The 23,392-nt window shown below is 33.0% G+C and overlaps 1 protein-coding gene across 1 annotated transcript; it reads right to left on the bottom strand.

Moving 5' to 3' along the window:
* Positions 1 to 11,254: 11,254 nt before the first annotated feature.
* LOC132169747 (probable rhamnogalacturonate lyase B) lies at positions 11,255 to 21,464 on the bottom strand. The gene is made up of 17 exons (XM_059580730.1): positions 21,329 to 21,464; positions 21,224 to 21,240; positions 18,139 to 18,254; positions 16,504 to 16,559; positions 15,982 to 16,117; positions 15,526 to 15,579; positions 15,143 to 15,265; positions 14,935 to 15,054; positions 14,541 to 14,847; positions 13,692 to 13,847; positions 13,505 to 13,611; positions 13,195 to 13,285; positions 12,955 to 13,096; positions 12,304 to 12,457; positions 12,101 to 12,217; positions 11,883 to 12,009; positions 11,255 to 11,663 (listed from the first exon to the last, which is right to left on the bottom strand). The coding sequence occupies exons 1-17, from the start codon at positions 21,462 to 21,464 to the stop codon at positions 11,424 to 11,426; spliced, it is 2,199 nt and encodes a 732-aa protein (XP_059436713.1). The 3' UTR covers positions 11,255 to 11,423.
* Positions 21,465 to 23,392: the final 1,928 nt, after the last annotated feature.

The raw sequence follows: 23,392 nt of genomic DNA, 5'->3' as shown, positions 1-23,392 counted from the left end.
CGTTTGTAGTCATAAAAGCTTTCTCTTTGGTCCCTAAAAGGTAACTCAATCGGCAATGCATTACGCCTCATAAAGCGGAAGTCACTAGTTCGAATCCCCTTGTATGAACATGTCAAAAAAAAAAAAAAAAAGTTTATCTTTGCATCTAAACGACTAGATTTCTCCTTATTTTATTTGGAATCTATGAGACACTTTTCAAAATACTAGTGGAGGTGGCACGTGCAATGCACGTGCTTGATTTTCTATGTTATATATCACTATAATTGTTAATATTATAATTGATATGCATATATTATATTATAAAATATATTTAATTTCTAAATTATTGAACAAATATTTATTAAATTTTCTAAACAAATAAAGTAAAATTATTAATTAAGTAAATATGATATTAAAAAAGAGTTAATTTACATAGTAGACATATATTGTTACTTCAAATCAAAGGGTATATATATATATAGCACATTCATGTTCATGGTTTTTATCTCAACCAACTTATAGGTACATAAAATTGTAATTTAATCAAATGTTTTCTTATTATAATGCATTATAGGCCTTGAAAAGCTATAAAGTTTAAAATAAATTATGTTACCATGAATAGCAAAAATTTAAAAGCATGCATGTATGAATTATCACCATAATAGTATATCTACTTTTATATTTTCCTTTCAACAATCCTAATAACTTGTACATAAATATTACCAAAAACATGTCACTATCAAAGCATGCAACTAACTTAATCCAACCAAACTATTAGCTACTACAATTAGTTTGTCATGAGTTTCAAAATACATAATGAGTTTCAAAAATGCATTTGTTTGTCTTTATCTTGCACACTACTTGATACTAAAATTTGTTTCAAAATACATCGCTTTGCAATTTAATTGGTCAAAGGAGTAGATGATGCTAGCAATTCTTGAGTTGTAGAAATTGATTCATCTTCATTTGATGGCTCTTGAACGGTAGTAATGTTGAATCTTTGGCTTGGTCCTCCACGTCCATTAATCAATGTAGCTCTTAGCCGAATAATGAATTCTTGCTCCGAAGAAAGCCTTGCAAGGCTTTGTATATTAGTAATGCCCTCCTATTTACAACAGAATAAAAATAAGATAAGTTTGATGAATCATAAAAATAAGAAGAAAAAAAAAATGAAACAAAGATAAAATTGTTTAACTTTTTTTGTTTAACTTATATTTAGCTTACATTCATGGTATATTAAAGGAGATACTACAAAAGTGTAAATTGATAACTTTAAAAGCAAGTGAATTGTCCTACGTACCCCCTATCATCTCTTCCATTATGATCCTCAAGTAAATTAGAGATACCATTATACTTTATTTTCAAGACATCACCCTCTGGTCTCGACAATACGACACTCACGATGCCATTATCCACCACCACCTTAAAAACAATATTTATAATAACATTTTAAGATTGAGAAATAAATAAATAAATAAATAAAAATGATTTCTTATAAATTATATTATTTTTATATTAACATTTTAAGATTATGATCAATTATAAAAAATGTGAGAGCCAATGCATTTACTTGATGCATGGCGGCCAGTATGCAGCTCAACGTCACCAGATTCTTGGTCATTCACGTTCCATAGAATTCTCCTGCATTAATTATATATAAAAATAAATTGTCAAACAAAAATATATTATAAGTAAAACAGAAATGTTAGGAATCAATATTTTCTCAATATTTAATCCATCTCATCTTACAAATCAACCATTATGTTTATGGACTTATGTGATTAATTTATTAAATTTGTAAGAGAATATGAGCCAAATATTAAGTACTTATTGACCCCTATCATTTCTCATGACACCCCAATATATAAGTACCATAAATCATCACAAATATAAAAGTAATTATTATGTATGTGTTTAATTAGAGAAAAGAAGAAACATAAGCAATATTCCGATCGAGAATGTTTATTATATTTCTACTTAAAAAAAAAAAAAAAAAAAAAAATCAAAGAAGAAACATAACAAGAAGACAAGAAAAAGATGTGGAAGAAGAAATAACCTAAGTAGGGTGGTCTGAGAAGAGGAGTAGAGCAGCAAAGTAATTCCTATGCATCCAACAACCCAAATCCATTGCCTTACTTTCCACTTGAAAATCAATTTCCTAAAAACAAAAAACACAGAGTACTGTTTCACGATGAAGATGTTAGAATATATATATAATGGAGTTTAAGAATTCAAGTTGCAGTTGAAGTTATCACCTAATTACTGTTGAAGTGTATCCTAGTCCTAGTTGAAGTGCATTTGTTTATTTGTGTTATTCTAATCTGCCTTAATTCGTATTTCTGTTATAAATAGGACTTCAAAAAAGGATCAAGGGAATGTTTGAAAGTTGAAACCTTGATAATCTTAGCAAATTTAGGAAGCCATGAGTTTACTACGTACGTGTCAAACTTATGACAAATTTAGGATCATATGAAAAATTGTTGGCCATTGACAAATATGAATTGAAAACTTAAGGCCCTGTTTGGTTTGCGGAATAGACCCTTAAAATGTAATAGGGTTAGTTATTTCTTTGTTTCATTGTTTGATAATACACTACTCCTGCGAATAATCTATTCCCATGGGACTGAGTGGCTTATTTAATCCTTATATATGAGATTAAATTAATCGTATAAATTGGCACAAAAAATCCCACTCTCTCGACACCCATGCCGGTTCTCAAACTACAACTCTTCTTCGCAAGTGCAAGGTATCTCTCTCTCCATCTCTTCTATCTCTTATCTCTCGCCCCCTCTCTCTAATTCAAACACTTTTTTTTTCTTACTTCGATCTCTCTTCTCTTTGTTAGGATCTCTCTTTTCTTCTTCTCTATTTCGATATCTTTCTATTTCTCTACAAAGAAACAATTTTTCATCCTTGTGGCTCCTGACATCACGGAAAAGACAAAGCAGGGAATAGCTTCACGGAAAAGACAATCTCTCTGTTTCTCTACAAATAAACAATCTTTGTTTCTCTGTTTCTCTACAAATAAACAATCTCTTCTCTCTGTTACAATTTTTTTGTTTGTGTTTATTATTCTGTATTTTTTGTTTCTCTGTTTGTGTTTATTTTTTGTTTCTCTATTTTTTTTATTATTCTGTTGCTCATTTGTGTTTCTCTGTTTCTCTACAGAGAAACAAAGATGTGCTTTTCGTTTTTTTTTTTTTTTTTTTTTTTAAATGGTGATATTGTGATTATGTGATTAATTTATATAAATAATTTTGTAGCACAATTGCAAAATGAAAAATAAAAAAATAAGGCCACATACTAAAGTAATTAAAAACAAAAAAATTATAATATAGCTCTTTATCTTTCGAAAATAAATAAAGAAAGTCCTTAATAATTTAAATTATATTTGTATTATAAGGGCATTTTAGAAAATTTGATCACAATATGATTCCATTTACCAACCTATTCCATTGTACCAAACGAAAGAATACATTTTTAGTGTTCTATTCCAGCGTTACAACCAAACAAACAAATATGAATAGCTATTTTATTCCACACTCTTCTATTCTCATTCCCAATAGTAACTATTCATTTTTCAATGAACTAGACATTCCACGAACCAAACAACATGGATCATACAGTTGTACCAAAATTTGACAAACTTTACATCTTGTACTAGTTTGGAACAATAAACCTGGTCCAATAATTTTTGAATTTTCTCTTTATTCCTGATGCCTCCTCAACATGTTGTGCTCCTAAACATCGAGGGGGCGACAGAATGCTTGAGAGTCACAAATGGCCGGAGTCAAGAGAGAGGCCAAGCAGAGGAAATGGCTTAGGGTTGTAGAAGCCATGGTGTGTATATCTTAGTGAGTGCAGACGTCAGATTTGAAGAATTCCAAATGGGGCATAAGATTTATAGTTAGACAAGGATTGATGCAATTTTTCATTTTCTTGAGAATGCTAGAGAGAGACATGCATCATGCATGCCATACTACGTGCCTTTGAGGATGTTTGAGTGAAGTATGTCAACATCTTTCCTCTATTGGCCATATAATCATCAAGGGCCATGTAAACAACATTTTCATATAAGGGATATCATCTTAATTTTGTGGTTTTGGATGGACACATTTGTATTAATTTATAATATTTAGGGTTAAATACTATTCGAGTACATGTGGTTTGCATCAAAATTAAATAGCCACTTGCGTTTTCAAAAATATCGCAAATGGTATATGTGGTAAGCCAATAAATTCACTTGATACTTCTATCAAGATTCCATTAAGTTCTTTAATGAAATGCCACATCACCTTTACACGTGGAGTGGTACCTGAGTTTTGGGTGCCACATCATATATATATTAAAAATAAAATAAAAAAAAAAACCAAAAAAAGAAAAAAGAAAAAAGAAAATACGCTGGGGTGGCCACACCCTAGGGCCAAACCCTCAAAAAAAAAAAAAAAAAAAAAAAAAACAATCTTTGGGATGGGCACAGATCACCCCATGAGGGGTGGCCCGACCACCATTTAACAGGGGTGGTTCACGCCACCCCTTGAATGGGGATGGTTCGACCACCCACCACCGGGGCCGGCTGCTTGGGGTAGCCAAATCACATCCCAGGGGGCTACATGGGGGGCAGATTCATCCCACTAGGCAGGCCCCAGTATGGGGAGGTGGCCTAACCATTTGGAGATGCGGGGGTGATCCACCCCATACCAGTAGGTTGGGGGGTGGTTTGCCCGCCGCCTGCGAGATTGAAGTTGACACCCCTAGATAAGCGGCTTGAGGGTGCTTGACGTAGAGTAAAAGCGTGTTGACCACCCAATGGGGTGGATTCGGCCCCGCCTAGTGTTTTTTTTTTTGGTTCTTTTTGGATTTTAAATAATAAAATATGATTTTAGGTTTTTCCTTTTTTTTTTTTTTGGATTTATATATATATATATGACATGGCACCCAAAAACTCAGGTACCACGCCACGTGGCACCCACGTGTAAAGGTGACGTGACATTTGGTTAAAAAACTTAACAGAATCTTAACAAAGGTACCAAGTGTGTTTATTGGCTTACTACATGTACCATTTGCGATATTTTTGAAAACCCAAGTAGCTATTTGATTTTGGTACAAACCACAGGTACTGGAATAGTATTTAACCCTATTATTTATCCACTAGCGTGAATGGGTTTTTCTATCAGAATATTCAATATCCATTGCCGTGAATGACTCTTTAACTAGAAAGTAACTAAATTAAACTCAGAATAAAAAGGTAACTTTAAAAATGACACAATTAGCTAGTTTGGTTTAATTTCCTAAAGTACATATATACATGTTTGTATATAATTATTCTTATGTTAATACTCTAATAAATAATTTGCTACCTATGAAGAGAAGGAAGAGGAGAAATGGAGTCTTGACAATTGTAATACGGTAAGTAATCTTGATAGAGAAATAACAAAATATTTTTGTATGTCGATCAATGCAAGATTATAGAAAGAATTTTGGGGCTATGTTCCCATTTAGTTTGGCATATCACCAGGGACGGAGAGAAGAATTTTATTCTTTGGGAGGTGAGAACTGCTTGTTATATGTAACTTTAATTTCTGTGTCCAATTAAGATTACTTGTGGTTGAATTCTCAAGGCAAAGAATGGCCTCCCTATTAAGAACAGGATCTTCTCCAATTCATTTGAACTTGAGAAGATTCTAATTCCTTTACGGGTGCATCTCTAAGTCCGAAATTTCTCTTGCACTACATATTTATACCTTATCTAGTAAGTTATTTAATCTTCTTCTTAATCATACTTGTAAGAGTTTTTTTTTTTTTTTTTAAAAAAAAACATTTTGTAAACCTATAATTTCTCAATTTAGGAAGCCATGAGTTTACTGCGTGTCAAACTTTTGACAAATTTAGGAGTTTCATATGGAAAGTTGTTGGCAGTTGACAAATATGAATTGAAAAACTATTTCCTACGACAAGGATCATGCAGTTGTACCAAAATTTGACAAACTTTGCATCTGGTACTAGTTTGGAACAATAAACCTGGTCCAATCATTTCATTTCCTACAAATTGGGTTGTACGGAAATCTTTTTTTGTTTGATTTGGTGTAAATTGATTTTTGAAAAATAATTTTTATATATTTTAGTATTTGGTGCGACGAAAAATAATAGCCAATAAAAAACAATTTTGATTTGACAAAAAATCTTTTTTAATTTTCATAAAATTGTTTCTATTTTTTTAAAAGTATAAACTTTTTTTTTTTTTTTTTTGGTTTAGTTTCTCATTCTCAAATCGTCGGACCTCTACTAAAACACCATCGAATCTTGTTGAAATCCTATCAAACCACCATCGGATCCCTACTAGGCCTCCACCAGAACCTAGTCAAGCCATCATGAAGGCTGGTGACCCCACCGGGACTTCGCAAGGACTCCACTGGGACCCGTTTGGCACTTTGACAGGACACTGCCAATGTTAAGGAAGAACACCGACTAGCTTCATTCACTAAGCCAACAAGGCAATCACAATTGACATCTGCAGCATACTTGGCGCCAACCTGATCAAATACAGACACAAAGGATAAGTCATTCACTCTCAACAGGACTCAACCTTCTCTACTATCATTGAAGATCAACTTGGACTCTCCTAGAACACTTGCAGATAAAGATCAAGTTATTATCATTAGCTAATACATGCTTGCACATTTGTATTCTTAAATCATTATCAAGTTAAATAACAAGTGCGATTTTAAATCAAATTGAAGAATTGTTTGAGATTGAGTTTTTTAAAAATTGTGATTTGAATGGATGCGCTTTTTTGAAAATGTACAATTTTAAAATGCTAAATTACTCTTTTAAAGGTCAAATCGCGATTTTACCAAACATATAACTGTGTTTTTAAAAATTACGTTTTCAAATTATACATTTTAAAATCGGTATTTTTAAATCGCACGTTTTGAAATCGCAATCTCAAATGAACCGTAATTGTTAACTTGATAATCATCCTCCTCTAAAAAGCCTATCTTGTAAAGTCTTGTTATAATCAATGAGAATGCAAAGAATAATCATTCTGCCAAAAGTAAAGATTACTTGCTTTCTTTCAGTCGCGACTTGCTGGGACCTCGACAAGACACCTTCGGGATCCCGTCGAACCTTGTCGTGACACCGCTAGGACTAGTTGGGACACTATCGAGCACTCGCTCGGACCTCGTTGGGGCTCCGTCGAGCCCTTGCCAGGGCATGTACTTGTGTGTGTTTATGGCGGGTTCCATTAAGTTGCAAAGGCCCGACATTGTCACCACCAAAACTTCGCCAAGATTCAAATTTCTAGGTTAATTATACATTGTATATGCGCAAAATTCAGGATAATGTTCCAGCGAAACACATTTTCTTGAAAAATGACTTTTCCTGAAAACATTTTACAACGGAACCTAGTCGGCCATTGGCTTTGGGGTTGCCCATTGACTTGTTTTTGTTTTCTTTAAAAAAAATATATACAGTTTTATATATTTATATATATTTTTTTATTAAGAGTGACATGTGTCGCCATTTTATTGGCGTTGATGTGACATCTAACAGAATCAGTCAAATGTTTCAACGTAATTTGACTATTAATGAGACTAATTTGTTTTTTTGACATATCACGTGGACCGTTGGGTTCACTTATGACAGGAGAGATTTATAATTTAGACCAACTACAAAGACTAATTTTACATTTTTTTTCTTAAAAAAAAAAGTGTTTTTCACATGCAATGTACTCGTCACTTTTAGAAACTGATTTGTATGAAATTTATGCAAAATTCATATACAAATCTTAGTTTCGAAAAAATACAAGAGACCTTTAGAATCCATTCAACATATTTTTCTGAATTGCCCCTTCACAACAATCATTTGGAGGGGTTGTCTCTAGATACCTCAGTATTCAAAGTGCAACCCATGATTCTTGGATCAAGGACATTTTAAGGTCTCGCAATCAACTTGCCATTGCTAAAAAGGACCCCAATGAGTTCCAAATTGTAATTGCAGTTACTCTGCATCAAATCTAGTTGGCCAGAAACCAAGACATTCACAAGGCATCAAATCTATGCAGACTCCAAATACCAATTAATGTGGAATTAACAAATAAGAGGCAATAAACAATTCAAGCACCAAAATATGCAAAGCAATAAAGCAATCAAACACAAGATATTTTGGTGACGAAGAGGAAACCTTTTAGAAACCGTTCTAAAAGTAAAACCTCTCCGAGGCAGCTAAACTCAGGAAATCACTATCAAAAGATTATCTAGAGATTACAGACACTAGGAACACTTACAACCCTTTGCAAGACCTTGGCTCGGTAAGATTGAGAAGCCTACAACTCGTCTCCTTGCTCACAATCTTCTTTAACGTGATTTTCCTTTACCGGATCCTTCCGATAGATTTCTCAATGAAGCACACAAAATCAAACTAACATAAATACTCTAAGAGTAACGATTTATAGCTCACAACATATGATCACTCTTAGCTCAGCCTCTGACGAACTCTAGGGTAGAAATTCGTACCTCTCCAGTTCTATAAGGATGTATTTATATCAAATACAATACCCTAGACCTGGGCCCACTTAAAAACACGTTTTGGGCATAAAACCTACAGGGTGTCTGGACAGGGTAAGTGCCTGTCCGGACAGCAACCTACGAATGCTGTCTAGACAAGGCCTACTTTGGGGAACATTTTCAGCTTGCTGGAATTGCTGTCCGTACAAGCTATTTTGCTGTCCAGATAGCATTGGTAGAACGAGCTTGCTCGAATTCAGCCTTGGCTTGTGAATGGATCTTGGTGCTTTCGAACTACCGTTTTGAACACCGAATTAGCCAACACAAGAACTACAGAGGGCATATCAAGGCATGCCAAAATTCCACTTATGGCTCATAGATTTGGCATCCCCCTCTCTAGGGGTCTGTTAAGGTAAATTATTGTCCTTACTGACTCTGATTGATCCATTGTCTTGTCCTCATTAGTTGTCTTTCTCCTATGGATGCTATTGTTGGGGAGGCACATGTAACTCTCTATTCTTGGAAGTGGACTCTTTAACCATCATATTTGCAATCAATAAATCCAATCTCTTTAAAGAAAGGGCATTCTCCCCTATCCTTGAAGATATTCATCAAGTTGCAAGCTTTTCAAAATTTGGATTGCCTTTGAAATGTTTAGAATTGCAAACTTTTGTGTGCACACAGTGGTTAAGTAGGCCCGCTTCCTATCTTATGTTTGAAAGTATTTTTAAGTTTTTTTTTTTTTCTCTATATTGTCTCTTCTATCTAAATTAATAGTGGAAAAGACCCCTATGTTTAACTTTCCCTCTTCCTGGTTTGTTTAAAAAGAAAAAAACTAGTGTGATAACCCTAGACTAAGAGAAAAATATGATTTTCTTTTAAGAAATACTACATATCGCACAAACATCCTATAAATATCCCACAAAACTAACGTTACAATGACTAGTAGCCATTTGATCAATCCTTGTTAAAAGAGAAAGTCTACTAACTACTAAACATTGCCACATGTTAAGTGTTAAAATATTCATATTTTAACCCCTTAATTTACAATAGTTAAATTCTTAGTTTTGTTAGTTTGTGCAATTTTACTTCGTTTTTGTGTTTTATGTCTTTTTATAAGTTTTTGAAGAAAAGAAAGCATTATGGAAAATTCAAGCTTAAACGGCAATTTTGGGAAGTTCTGGAGGTAAGGAAGTCCACACTCGAGCCATGCAGCCATGCGGCAATGCGCTCGAGCACACATTGCCTAGGCTTGAGCGCACCAACGCTCGAGCGCCAAAGCCAAAGAAACAAGCGTAGATACGCTCGTGCGTACAAGAGGAATATGGGATCGAGCGCACCCATGCGCTGGAAGGAAAACCAAAGATGGCCAAGACTCATTTTCCTTTCAAAACTTGGATTTCCAAGCCTTAGTTGTAATAGGACCTAGACCTCCGAATTTCCTAAGGTTTCTAGAGTCCTCCTAAAGCCTATAAATAGACCTCTAAGCCTCACAATTTTGACAAACAATTTCAAGGGGAAGAATTGGAGGCTCTTCAAGAAAGCGTTTTTCGGGTTTATTCTTTTCCTTTTTATTTTATTATGAAGATGATTAGCATCAAATTCATGTGTAACTAAATAGTAAATACTTTAGTAGGGCTAGATTGAAGCTATAATTATGTTTATTTAATATTTCAATATTGGTGCCTTTGTGATAATCATATTGTGATACTTAACTTGATTAATTCTTGTTTTATCGAATTCCTCATATGAAGGTGCTTGGCCAATGCATGTGGTATGAATTAGTTATTTAAGTCAATTTAGATGATCGAATCCTTGGCTTGATAGAGTAACAAAAGAATCTCCTCACGGTTTCTTGGGTTAATCAACATGGAAAACCAAGAGTAGACATCCATGCCCTAGGTTCCATGTGTTCGTCGATTTCTACAGATTTATGCTTTCTTAAAAAACAACTTAGTAGATACCCATGCTAAATCTTTTAAGAAAGAAAAGAATTAGAGTAGACACTCATGCCTAATTCGTTGTTTAGGAAAATTAATAGTTTAAGGAGTATACACCCATGCCCTTAGGTTGACAAACATTAAGTATTTATAATATAATTAGAACATTAGCATATTGTTATATTATTTGAGCATGATTAGTGGTGGATATTAAAGCCCTACCTTTTATCTTTATTAAATCAAAAATCAATCTTTCATCTTGTTTTATTTGCGGAATTAATTTTAAGTATAATTTACACAATCCTCGTGGGAATGATATCGTACTTGCACCTTATACTACTATTTTGATCTTGTGTACTTGCGAGTTAAAACGTACATTTATTCGCCTATTAATTTAGGTGGATATTTGCACAACAACACATAAACTTTATGAGATATTTATGAAATGTTTGTATAGTATATAACATTATTCTTTTATTTAATTTCTTTGTCATGTTCAATGAGGTAAAATATGTTTAACTATTCATAAATTTTAATCACTCTCCATTGGAGTACAATAGTTTGCTTAAATAGACACAATGACTGAACCTAACTCTAATTTAACTGAAATTGGGTCAACTCCATTATTGAATTACAAAATAACAAACTCTCAAAAATTAAATGCTACCAACTAATAGAACTAAAATAAAATTACATGGCTCAATAGGCTCGCCTTGTCCTGCATCACAAGGTTTCTTATGATTTCCTTACCGATGGAAAGGAAATTAGGTATTTGAAAGATGTAAAAGATGGAGGGGGACATATCTGAAATTAGGTGGGATACCAGTATAACCATAAAAAAATCATTTCCTTTTTGAACTAAGAAATCAAGGTTGATGCTTAGCCTTAAACTACAACAAATAATTTTTTTCTTAGAGCTACATACAATTGTACATGATAACTATATGTGACTATGTGTTCCCAATAGGGGAAGCAAGACCTAAAATCTCGTAAATCATCAAGCTCCTGGAGGCCCTTCTAGACGAAGGTAGTCATACATGACTCCTTGAAAAGTGTTTCCACTTCTTGATTGTCTCAAATAGATCGTGTTGTTTCCTTCATGGAATAGATTACTTGTTGCAGTAATGCTATAAAGCCAATACAACCCATGGATTCCATGCCTCGCAATGGCATTGTCCCTTCCTATAAATCCTGTTGAAAAGTGAGCAGGTTGGGCGCTTGCGTCGTTGAATCGAACCTTGCAATCCAATCATCAAAACCCCATAAGCAAAATATATATTAACCAAAAAGGAAAACAAAAGACTACCTATTTGGTTCACTCAATATAGTTATCTAGATCCAATGTAATAGGACAGCCCTATGTGTTCGAGCAGTTGTCTAGACAGCCCAAACACCCATTCTAGCAGGTGGGGCCTAGGGTATCCTATTGCACATGATTTGGAACTGTGTTTTGTACCTGTACTTCGGCTGCACTGGCTGATGCCAAGGCCAACTGGAGAGTGTAAGTTCCATTCTTGTTCAAATTGTGAAGTTCAAATTTGATCTGCCATGTTGTTGATTCATACGTCCCATTATTTATATTCCTGTAATGCAATATTAGAACCAAGAATTTTGATAAACAAATAAAGGAGGCATGCAAAGAAAAAGAAAGTTGAAACAAATATATTTATATACCTATTAACATGAGCGAAGAACCAATCTTTACGATAATCACTAACATTGATGGTGTAGATGAGATCCTCATCATGATATAAATCTGTATATCGGTCCCACAAACCATATTGCCTAAACCTGCCAATTTAAATTATTCAAAACTAAGCAATAAAATGTAATTAAGATTGCATCAACAATTTGTGATATTGGTGCATGTGACTAACTTTTCTGAGTGGTTGTACAACCGGTTAGTAAGTGTTGGATATGGGTCTGGTACATAGAACTCTGCGGCAGTGCGGTCAGGGATACCAATTTCCCATAGGGTTGGGCCATGTCTTGGAGGCTCATACACGAGGGCTCCCATTTTGATTTCCCAACCTGCATTAGATGTCAATAAATCTATATCAATCACCAAGTTGAATCGAAAGCTAGTTTGTATTGGATCTAAGATATTCTCTAATAATATTTAAAGTTTAATTCGTATGCCACATATGTTTGGAAATGTTTGGAATACTACGAATTGATGTGACAAGTCAAATTTTTTGCTTAATCATTTATCAATTAGAGATTATTATGTCATTTTGTAAATAATTTACAATAAAAATTGTATTACCCATAACACCACTAGATGAATTTTATTATAATATTATTAACTCATTTTCTTATGGTAAAAAAAGTAGATGTATCTTGCATCTTAATGAACAAGGATTGATCTGCAAGCACTAAAAGCCATTGACCATTAGTAACGAACAAGCAACAAATTAAGCTTTATCAAGTTGTTGCGTGTTAGAACAAGCAAGGGGTTTACGTTGTCAAATGCTATGGTTTGCTCTTTAAATTAGCAATATATAACATGTGCTCATTTATATGCTTACCTGGTTTAATAGTAATATTGGTCTCATTTTTATAATCCCCAATAATACCAGGGACCCATGCATACAAATTATAGTCTCCAGGTCTGACATTTTTGATCACGAAATGTCCCTCATTGTCAGCTTGGGTCCAGAATTGATATCCCTAAAAGAAAATTAACAAAGAAACATAATTTATAGCTAATTAGTGCATGATTAACATTCATAATTAATTGAAACCAAAATTATGTATGAAAAAAATACCTTGCTTTCTCTTTGCCATGACCCCACCTCTCCAGGAGTTGCCAAACCAACATAAGCAGATCGCCCCCAAATTAATCTCTTACTAATGTACCTTTTAAAGCAAAATAAGTGAGATAATCTTATGCATAAAAAGGATTCGGCTAGGTGTCTAATTTTAGTTGGACTTGAAAGTATTGGAGTTGGAACACACTTTTTTTTTCTTTTTTTTTTTTAACCCAATACTTGTCTCAATCTTAACAAATCTCGTTTCAAGTAGAATTGAATCCGAGCTTAACCGGCTTAAAAAATACACAAGTAGTTAGGAACATACTTGTCACGGATAAGCAATTGACCCGAAACTATTCCACGTTGATCAACAGAAGGGAAATCTCTTGATTGAGTGAAATTATATGGCCAGCTATCAACCTCAAGCAACATCTAATAAAAATCAATTGTGAGTTAATTATTTCATAATTTAGCTGAAATTCGAAGAAAATAATGTCTCAATTTAATCATACCTGCTTTTTAGCGTCTACCCAAAGCTTTTGGGAGTCAGTTTTACTAGAAACTGAGTTAAGATAGACAAATATAGGGCCAAAAACTTTTTTCCATGGTTCTCGATCTTCAAATTTCATCTCTAAGTCCTTTCCAGAATAGTGAGTACTCATAAACATCTGAATATGGATAACCAAATTAGAACGTCAACAATTCTATTAATTATAAAAGAAAAAAAAATGAATGCGTTACTTTATTACTATGAATAAAGCTTACGCTTAATTTTGAGTGTTTTTAGGAGTATTACAATATTTATTGTAAATTCGTTACAAATTAACATTACAATCTACACGATACTTTTCATGCCAGCTATCCAACAATTAAATTTATCTATTAAATTTTAATACTTAAATTATTTTATTCATATTATGACATGTGACATTTATATTGAAAGCTATGTAAATTTGTTTTAGAAATTATAGTCAAGCGTTTTCCTTTTAAACCCGCAATTTCTCATATCCCGTTAGAGTGATGTTAAATATTACATTTTATTTCACAACTATTCGTCACACTTCATGTACATTTTATTACTCCCACTTTACACCGGTGATGTGGCATAAGCTGGATGGAGTTAGAAAGTCTTATGTTTTTTTTTTTTTTTTTTTTTTTTTTAAATGACCATTCAACCCATATAACATCAACTAGTGTGAAGTGGCTGTAATAAAATGGGTGGCAATAATAGATTTATTCTTCTATAAAATCGTTAAAGGCACGTGGGAAATTTTTCTTTGTACGAAATAAATTAAAACATAAGTGGATAATTTCATTGACGTGGTAGTGAGTTATGATAGGTATGGAATAGATGGACTTACACAGAGAGCAGTAGGGCCCACATGAGAGGTGAGTTCTTGCTTGATAGGGCCAGCTGAACGAAACTCTTCACTGGGTGTTATGATCCAGAATCCAACAGGCGGGTCGAGAGAAATCCACCCATGAACTTTGTTGTCTTTCACCTCTGATGAGTACTGATATTTGTCATCCACCTCTCCTCTAACTCTAGGATTGGTTGTATTGGTCAAAAGAACAGCCTCTGGGTAGGCTAGGGCTTGACTGTTTTCCCGGTCCTTCTGTGTTGGCATGATCCTTTGCTTATCATCCGATAACGCCATGTAGTGAAATCTGACCATTCATTTTCAAATATATTTATTATGATTATTCTTTATTTTATATTCATTTTTAAAATGAAATGAATAATTTTTTATTTACTTGTCCTTTTTGAGCTTGAAAACAGCTCTAATTTGACCCAAATCCACCTTCGGCCACCCTTCAACGCGCTCAAATATTGCATATGTATAATATCCTGAAATTCCACGCCGCAATATGTACCTACAAAATTAAATATGTAATTCTATATTAAAATTACCACCCGTTAATTAGTTCCAAAATTGATAAAGGAAAGAATTTGCACACGTACCTTCTGTCTACGTTTAAGGGAACACTTCCTTTTTCATGGGAAGAAAGATTCCATGTCTTACTAAATGAAAGCTCTACTTGGTCCTTGTGCTCAGTTACAATCTTAAAGTTTGTTCCTGCTATTCTGCAAATAATTCACATCCATGTACATATGTTAGTTTGGAAAAAACATATTTTCTATGTAGATCATACAATTTCATGCAAGTATAATGTTACTATTCTCACTTATTTATTCAATTAATTTCATGCTAATAGGCGTGTTCTAGAAAACTACTTAACACACGTCATGTCAGTCAATGTAAAAAAAGTATTATAACAAATATGTGTAAAAAATAGTATTATTCAATTCATGCAGGTATTGGTTAGGGAAGAGAATTGAATTACCTCTCAACAATTCCCTCACGACCATCCGGCTGATTCCAAACTACATCCCAATAACTAGAGGCGCGTGTTCAATTTTGCCAAAGAAAGAATAATAAGTAATATATATATATATAACATGACAAAATTTAAAAGCAAAATTTAGGTTACGTTAGATACGTAGAATGACTATTAGATTAAAAAAATAATAATAATTGCGTATATTGAAAATAAAAGAAAACAAAATAGAATAACTTTAGAATAGTCATTTCCTCACTGGCTATGCAAATGACTATATTCTAAGTGCCACCAATGTTATTTTATTCTACATTCTTCCATTTTTAATAAAATTTATATTATTTTTTTAATGAAATAATCATTCTACATACCAAACATACCTTATATATATATATATATATTAGGTGCAAGTGAATGAACCTACCCCATATATATATATTAGGTGCAAGCGAATGAACCTACCCCCTATCATCTTTTTCATTACGATCTGCAAGTAAATTACTGATTCCATTGTACTTTATTCCCAAGACATCACCATCCGGCCTCGACAATATGATTTGCACCAGGCCATTATCCACCACCACCTGAAAAGTATTGTTTATCTAATCATTAAGATATTTATATCATTTTAAGATTGAGAGAAGAAAAAAAGTGCATGTGGGTAATGATATATAAATGCTATATTAATTCTATTCTTTATATATATATATATATATATATATATATATATATGTGTGTGTGTGTGTGTGTGTGTGAGTGAGAGAGAGAGAGAGAGATTGTGAATTTGTGATAATATATATATATAAAAGAGAAATATTATTTTGTATATTCTCAATATATTCAGTTGGGGTGACATATTTAATTTATTTTTAATTAAGATTACTTAAAAAAAATACAAAATAACATTTATATATATATATAAAAAAAAAAAAAAAAAAAAAAAAAGAAAAAAAGAGATAGCCAATGGATTTACCTGCTGATGGCGGGTATACAGCTTCACGTCACTAGATTCTTGGTCTTTGACGTTGGAAAGAATTCTCCTGCATTAATTATATATATAAATATATTTATATAAATTTGTCAAACTAAAATATACTGAAATAAAATTTAATTATTAAAAGCAAGTTTAATAACTCAATAATACGTGCACGTTGTACTATGCATGCAAGAGAGAGAGAGAGAGAGAGAGAAGCAGTGGTTTTTCTGTGTCATATTTTTCCCGCTAGTCATGCGCCGTGAATTGCGGGGGTTGGACCGGGAAGCAAAAGGGTCTGGAAAGAATGAAGGACCCGGCCCTATTGGGTTGTGATTGGCCGTGAAGGTGGAAAACTGGTCAATATATAGACGTAAAATACTTAAGAATGCTGATTGGAAGACTAGTTAATTAATTCCAAGCAGCATTCTAGTTACGTAAATGAAATATTGACCATATTTAATTTATTTGTTGACCTACCACATATACACACTATCAAAAAAAAAAAAAAATTGACGTGTCTACAATAACATATTTTTTGTCACGTCACTAATTATTGGTATGGTAATTATGCCACGTCAAGAAAAACTTTATTGACATAATATATATTGTAATATAATATCTCAAGCATCTTTAAAAATAGATTTAACGACGTTATATGACAACATGTGTATACTGTCTTCCTCTCATGCAACACTAGTGCACCAAAGAGAAACAATTCTTTTTCTCTCCACGTTTAATTCTTCTTCGCACTGAATCCCACAAATCTAGTAGTAAATTTACAAGAATTGGACGGAAGGAGGACTAATAACATGTCTCATGCAACAAAATGGTATACTGAGAGCTTATTTGAGATTGCGTTAGAGAGTATAAAAAAATGCTTTTAGTTCCTAAAAAGTCATGCTAAACAAAAGCTGACATATTTGGTAAAATTTTTTGAAAGTACTTATTTTACTCTAAAAATGATCAAAACGCACGTTTGGCAAAATCTTAGAAATAAAGTTTTTGCCAAAAAGCTTTTTTTTTTTTACTTCAAAGCTATATTTCTCAAACGCAATCTCAAACAGACTCTGAAAAAGTATGTGATTTTACTTCATTGCTTTAAGATCCTTTTTTTTTTCAAGTTTTTTTTTTTGGGGGATCAAATAATTCAGATTTTGTTGCTTCAGTACTATTTATCATATTAAGTCACTGTTTTGTCAATAATTAGAATATTTTAAAAATAGTAAATATCGAGGTAATAGAGCACTTTAAATTCTTGAAATTATTGGAATTTAAAAAAAATTATACCTGAAATAGTACTCTAAGAACTCTAACTTTAATAAAAAACACGAGAGGAACCATATGCTTAGAACTAGCAAAGAAGAAACATAAGCAGTATTCCGAGAATGTTTTGTTATATTTCTAAAAGCAAAGGCAAAAGAAGAGGAAACGTAAAAAGAAAACAACAAAACCAGTATTAATTAAATATTTCTAATGCATGGCCATAAATTACGAGACTGTTTGTTAATTATATGCTAATGATAACTCGTCGGCCGGCCGGCTCCATCGCCTGCCACGGGTTTCTAAGGCTCTCAGACACCGCCGGACATCCTCTCTCTCTCTCTTTGAGTAAACTAGAGGGAGAAAAAGAGATGAGGAAGAACCTAAAAGGAGCCTTGTCAGAACAATCAATAAGGAAGAAATAGACGAGCAAATTCACTCCTAAGCACCCAACAAGCGAAAGCCAATGCCTACTCCAGTTTACCTTCTCCATCTTCACCTGAAAATCAATCTCAGAAAAGCGAAAAAAAAAAAAAAAAACACAAGGAGAGTAGTGGTTTATGATGATGAAGAACTCCAATAAAAGACTACAAATGGCTGACATTTAAATAGCTTTATTCAGAAAACTGTTGGAACCTTGACAATGATAGCCAGTCGTTATTGACTTTCTTTTTTAATTAATTTATAAATTTATTTATTTATTTATGCATCCAAGTGAAGGAAATGCGCGCTGGCCTTGCTTTCTGGGTGCGACTTTAGGGGTAGGCCCAGTCTTTGAAACTACAAAGATGGGTAATTTAATTTAATCCTAGAAAGATTAGTTTATTGAATGTTCTTATATGTGCCAAACTTTTGACAAATATGGTAGTTTCATATGGGAAATTGTTGGGTGTTTGTTGACAAATATGAATTGAAAACTATTTCCTATGGCACAGGGGTCATGCAGTTACACCAAAATTTGACAAACTTGACAACTGGTATACTTGTTTGAAACATTAATCTGGTCCAACATTGATGGGGCAATTTACTTTTCACGGTCAAGCCAGCCAAACATTAATAAAATCAAAATTTATAAGGAAAACGTGCATAACCTAATAACTTTACAAAGCTCTTGCTATCAAATCTCTAATTTTTGCTATTATCTTCATATGTTTTATCTATTTTTTTTTTAATAAAAAACAAAAACAAAAAAAAAAATCTAAGAGTGGTTCTACCAAACCCATTTTTTCAAATAAACAAATTAATAAATAAATTTTGAGGGGTGGTTAATTGCGGGCTAGCTAGAGGGGGCCACCCCTTGGTTTCTCGTTTTTATTTATTTTTTACTAAGCGTATCTTTGTTATTGGGAGGGACATTGACAACTTTCAAGCAGTTTGGACAAAAATATTGACAACTTTTTAGTAGCGTAGGAGAACATTGTCAATTAAGTAATAGTTTGAGGAGATATATATGTGAACTTTTTCCTTTTTTTTTTTCTTATAGGTGTGGATGTTCTCTCGGATAGATATGGTAATCAACATAGAATACCTTACCATATAAATTGAAACTTTAGATCATAAATCATATTTGATAGAAAAAAAAAAAATAGAAAAAAGAAACTCAAACAATAAACTTAATTTAATATATTTCACTTGTACGTAACTCCTGATGATCAGTTCTTATGAGTTTCTTTCTCATCATATATATATATATGATCATTCATCACTCAATTTTTGAGGTGAATCAAGTCATTTTTATTCAAGTTGAATTAAACAATTAATGGAATTAACATGGTTGAACTTCTAGAGCGCGCGTACGTGGCTATGAATAAGATGAATGGGATGATAAAGAAATAGATATATATGAAAACAAAATATTCCTTAATATGTTGTATTTTTCTCATTTATATATATGAAGAGTAGACGAAAATGCAATATGATTTACGTTTCAAGTTCGGGAATCATATCGTGTTAAACGTACCCAGGAAACACTTTTCAACTAGAAAACCGTTACCTTCAAAGCTCAATAGTCAGGTTTAAACCCACTATTATCGCCTTGACTGACGAAAATGTTGTATGAATTCAAAGCGTATCTACCGCAGCAATTTACAAATTAAGAGGTAGCCAAACCCAACTTTATAATTACTTGCTCAGAAAGAAAGAAAATGAAAAAGAAAGACTTGTGACTTTTTAACGGTCTTATGACATACGTAAAGAAGAAAGATACCTTTCATTGACAATAATTTAATAAATGGGAAAAACACACTTAATTCATGCCTGATTTACACTTGACCCAAAATAACATTGGCGCCTATAAGTATTTTCTTCTTTTAGTTGGTACCTTCCGTCAAGCATTTGACTTAATTATATATTAATGTACTAATTTTTGTTTGAAATACCCAGATTATTATGATTTTTGGAGTTTTTTTTTTTTTTTTTTTTTGACATGTCCATATAAGAAAAGAAAAAGGTGGAGGGAGATTCAAATTAGTGGCCTTCATCACTTCATGAGACGTAGTCTCAACTGATTAATCTACCCATCGAAAACAATGATTTCAGGAGTTAAAATGAAGGATTTGTCATTCAAAGTACTTTTTTTTTTTTTTTAAAAAAAAAAAAGTGAGAGATGAGTGTAGCCAAACCATCTTCTTAGGTTTTGGGTTGGTTTGGCCACCTCCAAAAAATATTTTAGAGGTGGCTGAACAACCTCCACCACCCTAAGATGGTCGGCCATGCACGTATCATCTGCAATGACTCAGGTATCATCATGAATAGCCTATCATTAGCAATGTGGAATCGATTAAAGCTCTTACATTATTTGTGACAACTTTTATTATTATAAGCAAGGACAAATGTTGTTGGTGATATATATTAGCGATGACACTTACGTCGTCACTAATAACCTTTATCAATGGGGCAACAACAACTTATTAGAGATGATAGGTCATTGTTAAAATTCATCAAGAACGGCTTTTAGACTTTTAGCGATGACTTTTTTGTCATAGCTAAATACCAAAATTCTTGTAATAGACCCCTCACTTCCTTTTTTTTTTAATTTTTTAAAGTTTTTTTTGTTTCTTGAAGGGTAATTTGGATATTTCATGTAAAAAAATGTGCACAGTCATATCACTTGCCAAGTTTCCATCAATTTTAACACTAAACTCTAAAAAGAAAGGATAGTTCAAAGGGGACAAGTATCACAAATGGTATTTTGGGGCTATCCGCAAATGACATGTTTGTCCATGGGAAAAGTGTATTTTTCCTTGAAGAAAATGTTGTCAAACAAGGGTGAAAGCAAATTAATTTACAATTTAGGGTAGCTGAACCATGTCTCAACCTTTTTTTTAAGACCTTGGATTTTGACGTAAAAAAATTTCACGCATAAATCACACGCAGCATGTTGAGGGTCCTAATTAAAAAGAACGTTAGTTCAAAGGGGATCGGATAAGAATGTCACAAATGATAATTTATAGGAAAAAGTCAACATACGTCCTTCAAACTATCACCTAATCAATAATGTTTTCCCAAACTTTATATTACGATAATGTCCCATTAAACTCATTTGTTGTTTTCAATGATAGGTAAACAAAATACCTCGCTTGGCTTCAACCAAATTACGCAATGTTACTGCAATTGAAAGGCTGATCAATACCTTCAGTACTCGTTTTGAAGTGCCATCTTTTGCTTTCTTTAAGCCGACTCTGGACCTAAACCAATCTCGAGAACCCATTCCTGCTATTAAGAATATAATCAAAACAAGGATCAAGAAAACATCCATCAAATTCATCAAGTTTTAGCATTTATAATGTCCTGTTTTTCTCACCGACCAACCAGACAATCATGTCTTGTTACAAAATGTACGACTGCCACCCAAGTAATAAATACAAAAAACAACTCATATTTGCATTATTAACTACGTTCAATCATAGAAAAGGTATCATATTTTCCAAACAATATGCAAATTAACACCCATGCATGCACAACGTACCAGATAATAGCCAGGCTCTGAAAGAAATGCGCATGCAGCCAAGATCTTGGAGCAAAAAGGCGGGCGGAGACAGTATTATTAATAGTAGTAAATTAAGGAGCAGAAAAGCTTGTTAAAAGAATAAAAGGACCCATAGCTCAACACAAGCTTGTGTTTATCTTTCTTTCATTCCTTCTTTGTTGTAATTTTTATTTCTATTTTTCCTCAAAAGATGTTCAACAAGAACTATCTCTCTCTCTCTCCTCATCTTCTTGTTTGTTGTTCTGTCTGTCTCTCCCTCATCAATCAAAGCTACAACTCTTGCTGATGTGAATGTTGTGCTGTGTTATGGTGAGTTGGTGATGTCTGTACGTGTTTTTTCTTTGGTTTGAGAATTAATTTAACAAAGGGAAGCTGAGGAAAAGAAAAAGAAAAATGGAGAGAATTCATTAAAGGGATGGTATAGAGACAGCAGAACAATCTGTGACAACTGACAACTTACTTTGGATTTACTGTTTATTACTTATCTTTCTCAAATGGGACTTCACAATCATTGATAAACATTATTCATGTAATTATTGTTTACTGTTTTATATCTGGCTAGGTGATGCGAACCTCAATCATTGATAAACATTATTCATGTAATTATTGTTTACTGTTTCATGTAATTATGTAATTATTATTACTTTTCTTGCATCTTGCTCTTAATATAGGCCCAACTGGAACATCCAATGGAGTCTTTAATGGTGCTTGTTGATTCTCATCACTAGGATTTGGCTCCAGTTTTTCTCAAAGCCGGATTGGTTAGAATCTATGCCTAAGATCTATCTGGTGGTTACACCATATTATAACAATGAGACCCCAAGAATTTATCATCATTTTAAGAAAATTCTCAAAGTGGTTTTTTTTTTTTTTTTTTCCTAATCAAGGAAATTCTCAAATGGTTGAATATGTATTAGGGTGACTCACATCACTCACTCATGCCTTGATCAGACTTGAGAAAAAATGCCTGTTATTTTCATCGCCTAGGCTTTTTTTGCGTTGTTCTTAGCAAACAGGTGTTACTATTATTACGTTCAAATAGAATATATATATTTAGTCTCTCCCGCTTACCTTTTTTTAATAGGAAAAAAATAAAAAGAGATCGCAAAATGCATGCAATTGCACATATTCATGGCTTGAGTTTTTCTCAAAGCCAAATTGGTTAATAATTGTGTATGAAGTGTAATGCTAAAATGAAGACGAATGTCCTCTTAATTATATCCTCCCAAAATTAACGTAGCTTTCAAAATTACCATTAGATCAAAATCCAATAATATCTATCACAAATCTAATTATAATTTTAAAAGCTGTGTATAAAAGAAGAACACGGGTTTTCTTTTTAGCATTACTCGTGTATAAAAGGTGTATAATGGTTGCAATTGGTATTAATTTCCTAATCACTTTCCCTTTCAATTATTCAACTCACACACACGACGTGGGACCAAATTTCTCTCTACCAAGCTTTGACAAGTCTTTCTAACCATGTTGCTAAATATGTTGTATTCAGCCTGAAAACAATTACACAGCCAATCCTCACACCCACACTGCACACATGATGTATACTTTCAAGCCAAACAAAATTATTGATCGAGAAATTAATTAACGGTATATTTGAAATTCAAGATAATTCAAGTGATCTCATTCTGTCT

This window comes from Corylus avellana, chromosome ca2 (genome assembly GCF_901000735.1).
Source record: "Corylus avellana chromosome ca2, CavTom2PMs-1.0".
Classification (NCBI taxonomy): Eukaryota; Viridiplantae; Streptophyta; class Magnoliopsida; order Fagales; family Betulaceae; genus Corylus; species Corylus avellana.
This window is presented reverse-complemented; position numbering and strand designations above follow the sequence as displayed.

Excerpts from the sequence above, each read along its gene's own strand:
- LOC132169747 (XM_059580730.1), bottom strand. The coding sequence starts at position 21,464 with ATGGGTTCTCGAGATTGGTTTAGGTCCAGAGTCGGCTTAAAGAAAGCA. Across the intron at positions 16,118-16,503 it reads TGACGTGAAGCTGTATACCC|ACAATACTTTTCAGGTGGTG; the intron begins GCCATCAGCAGG and ends ATGATTAGATAA. Across the intron at positions 15,580-15,981 it reads AATGAAAAAGATGATAGGGG|TTATTGGGATGTAGTTTGGA; the intron begins GTAGGTTCATTC and ends ACGCGCCTCTAG.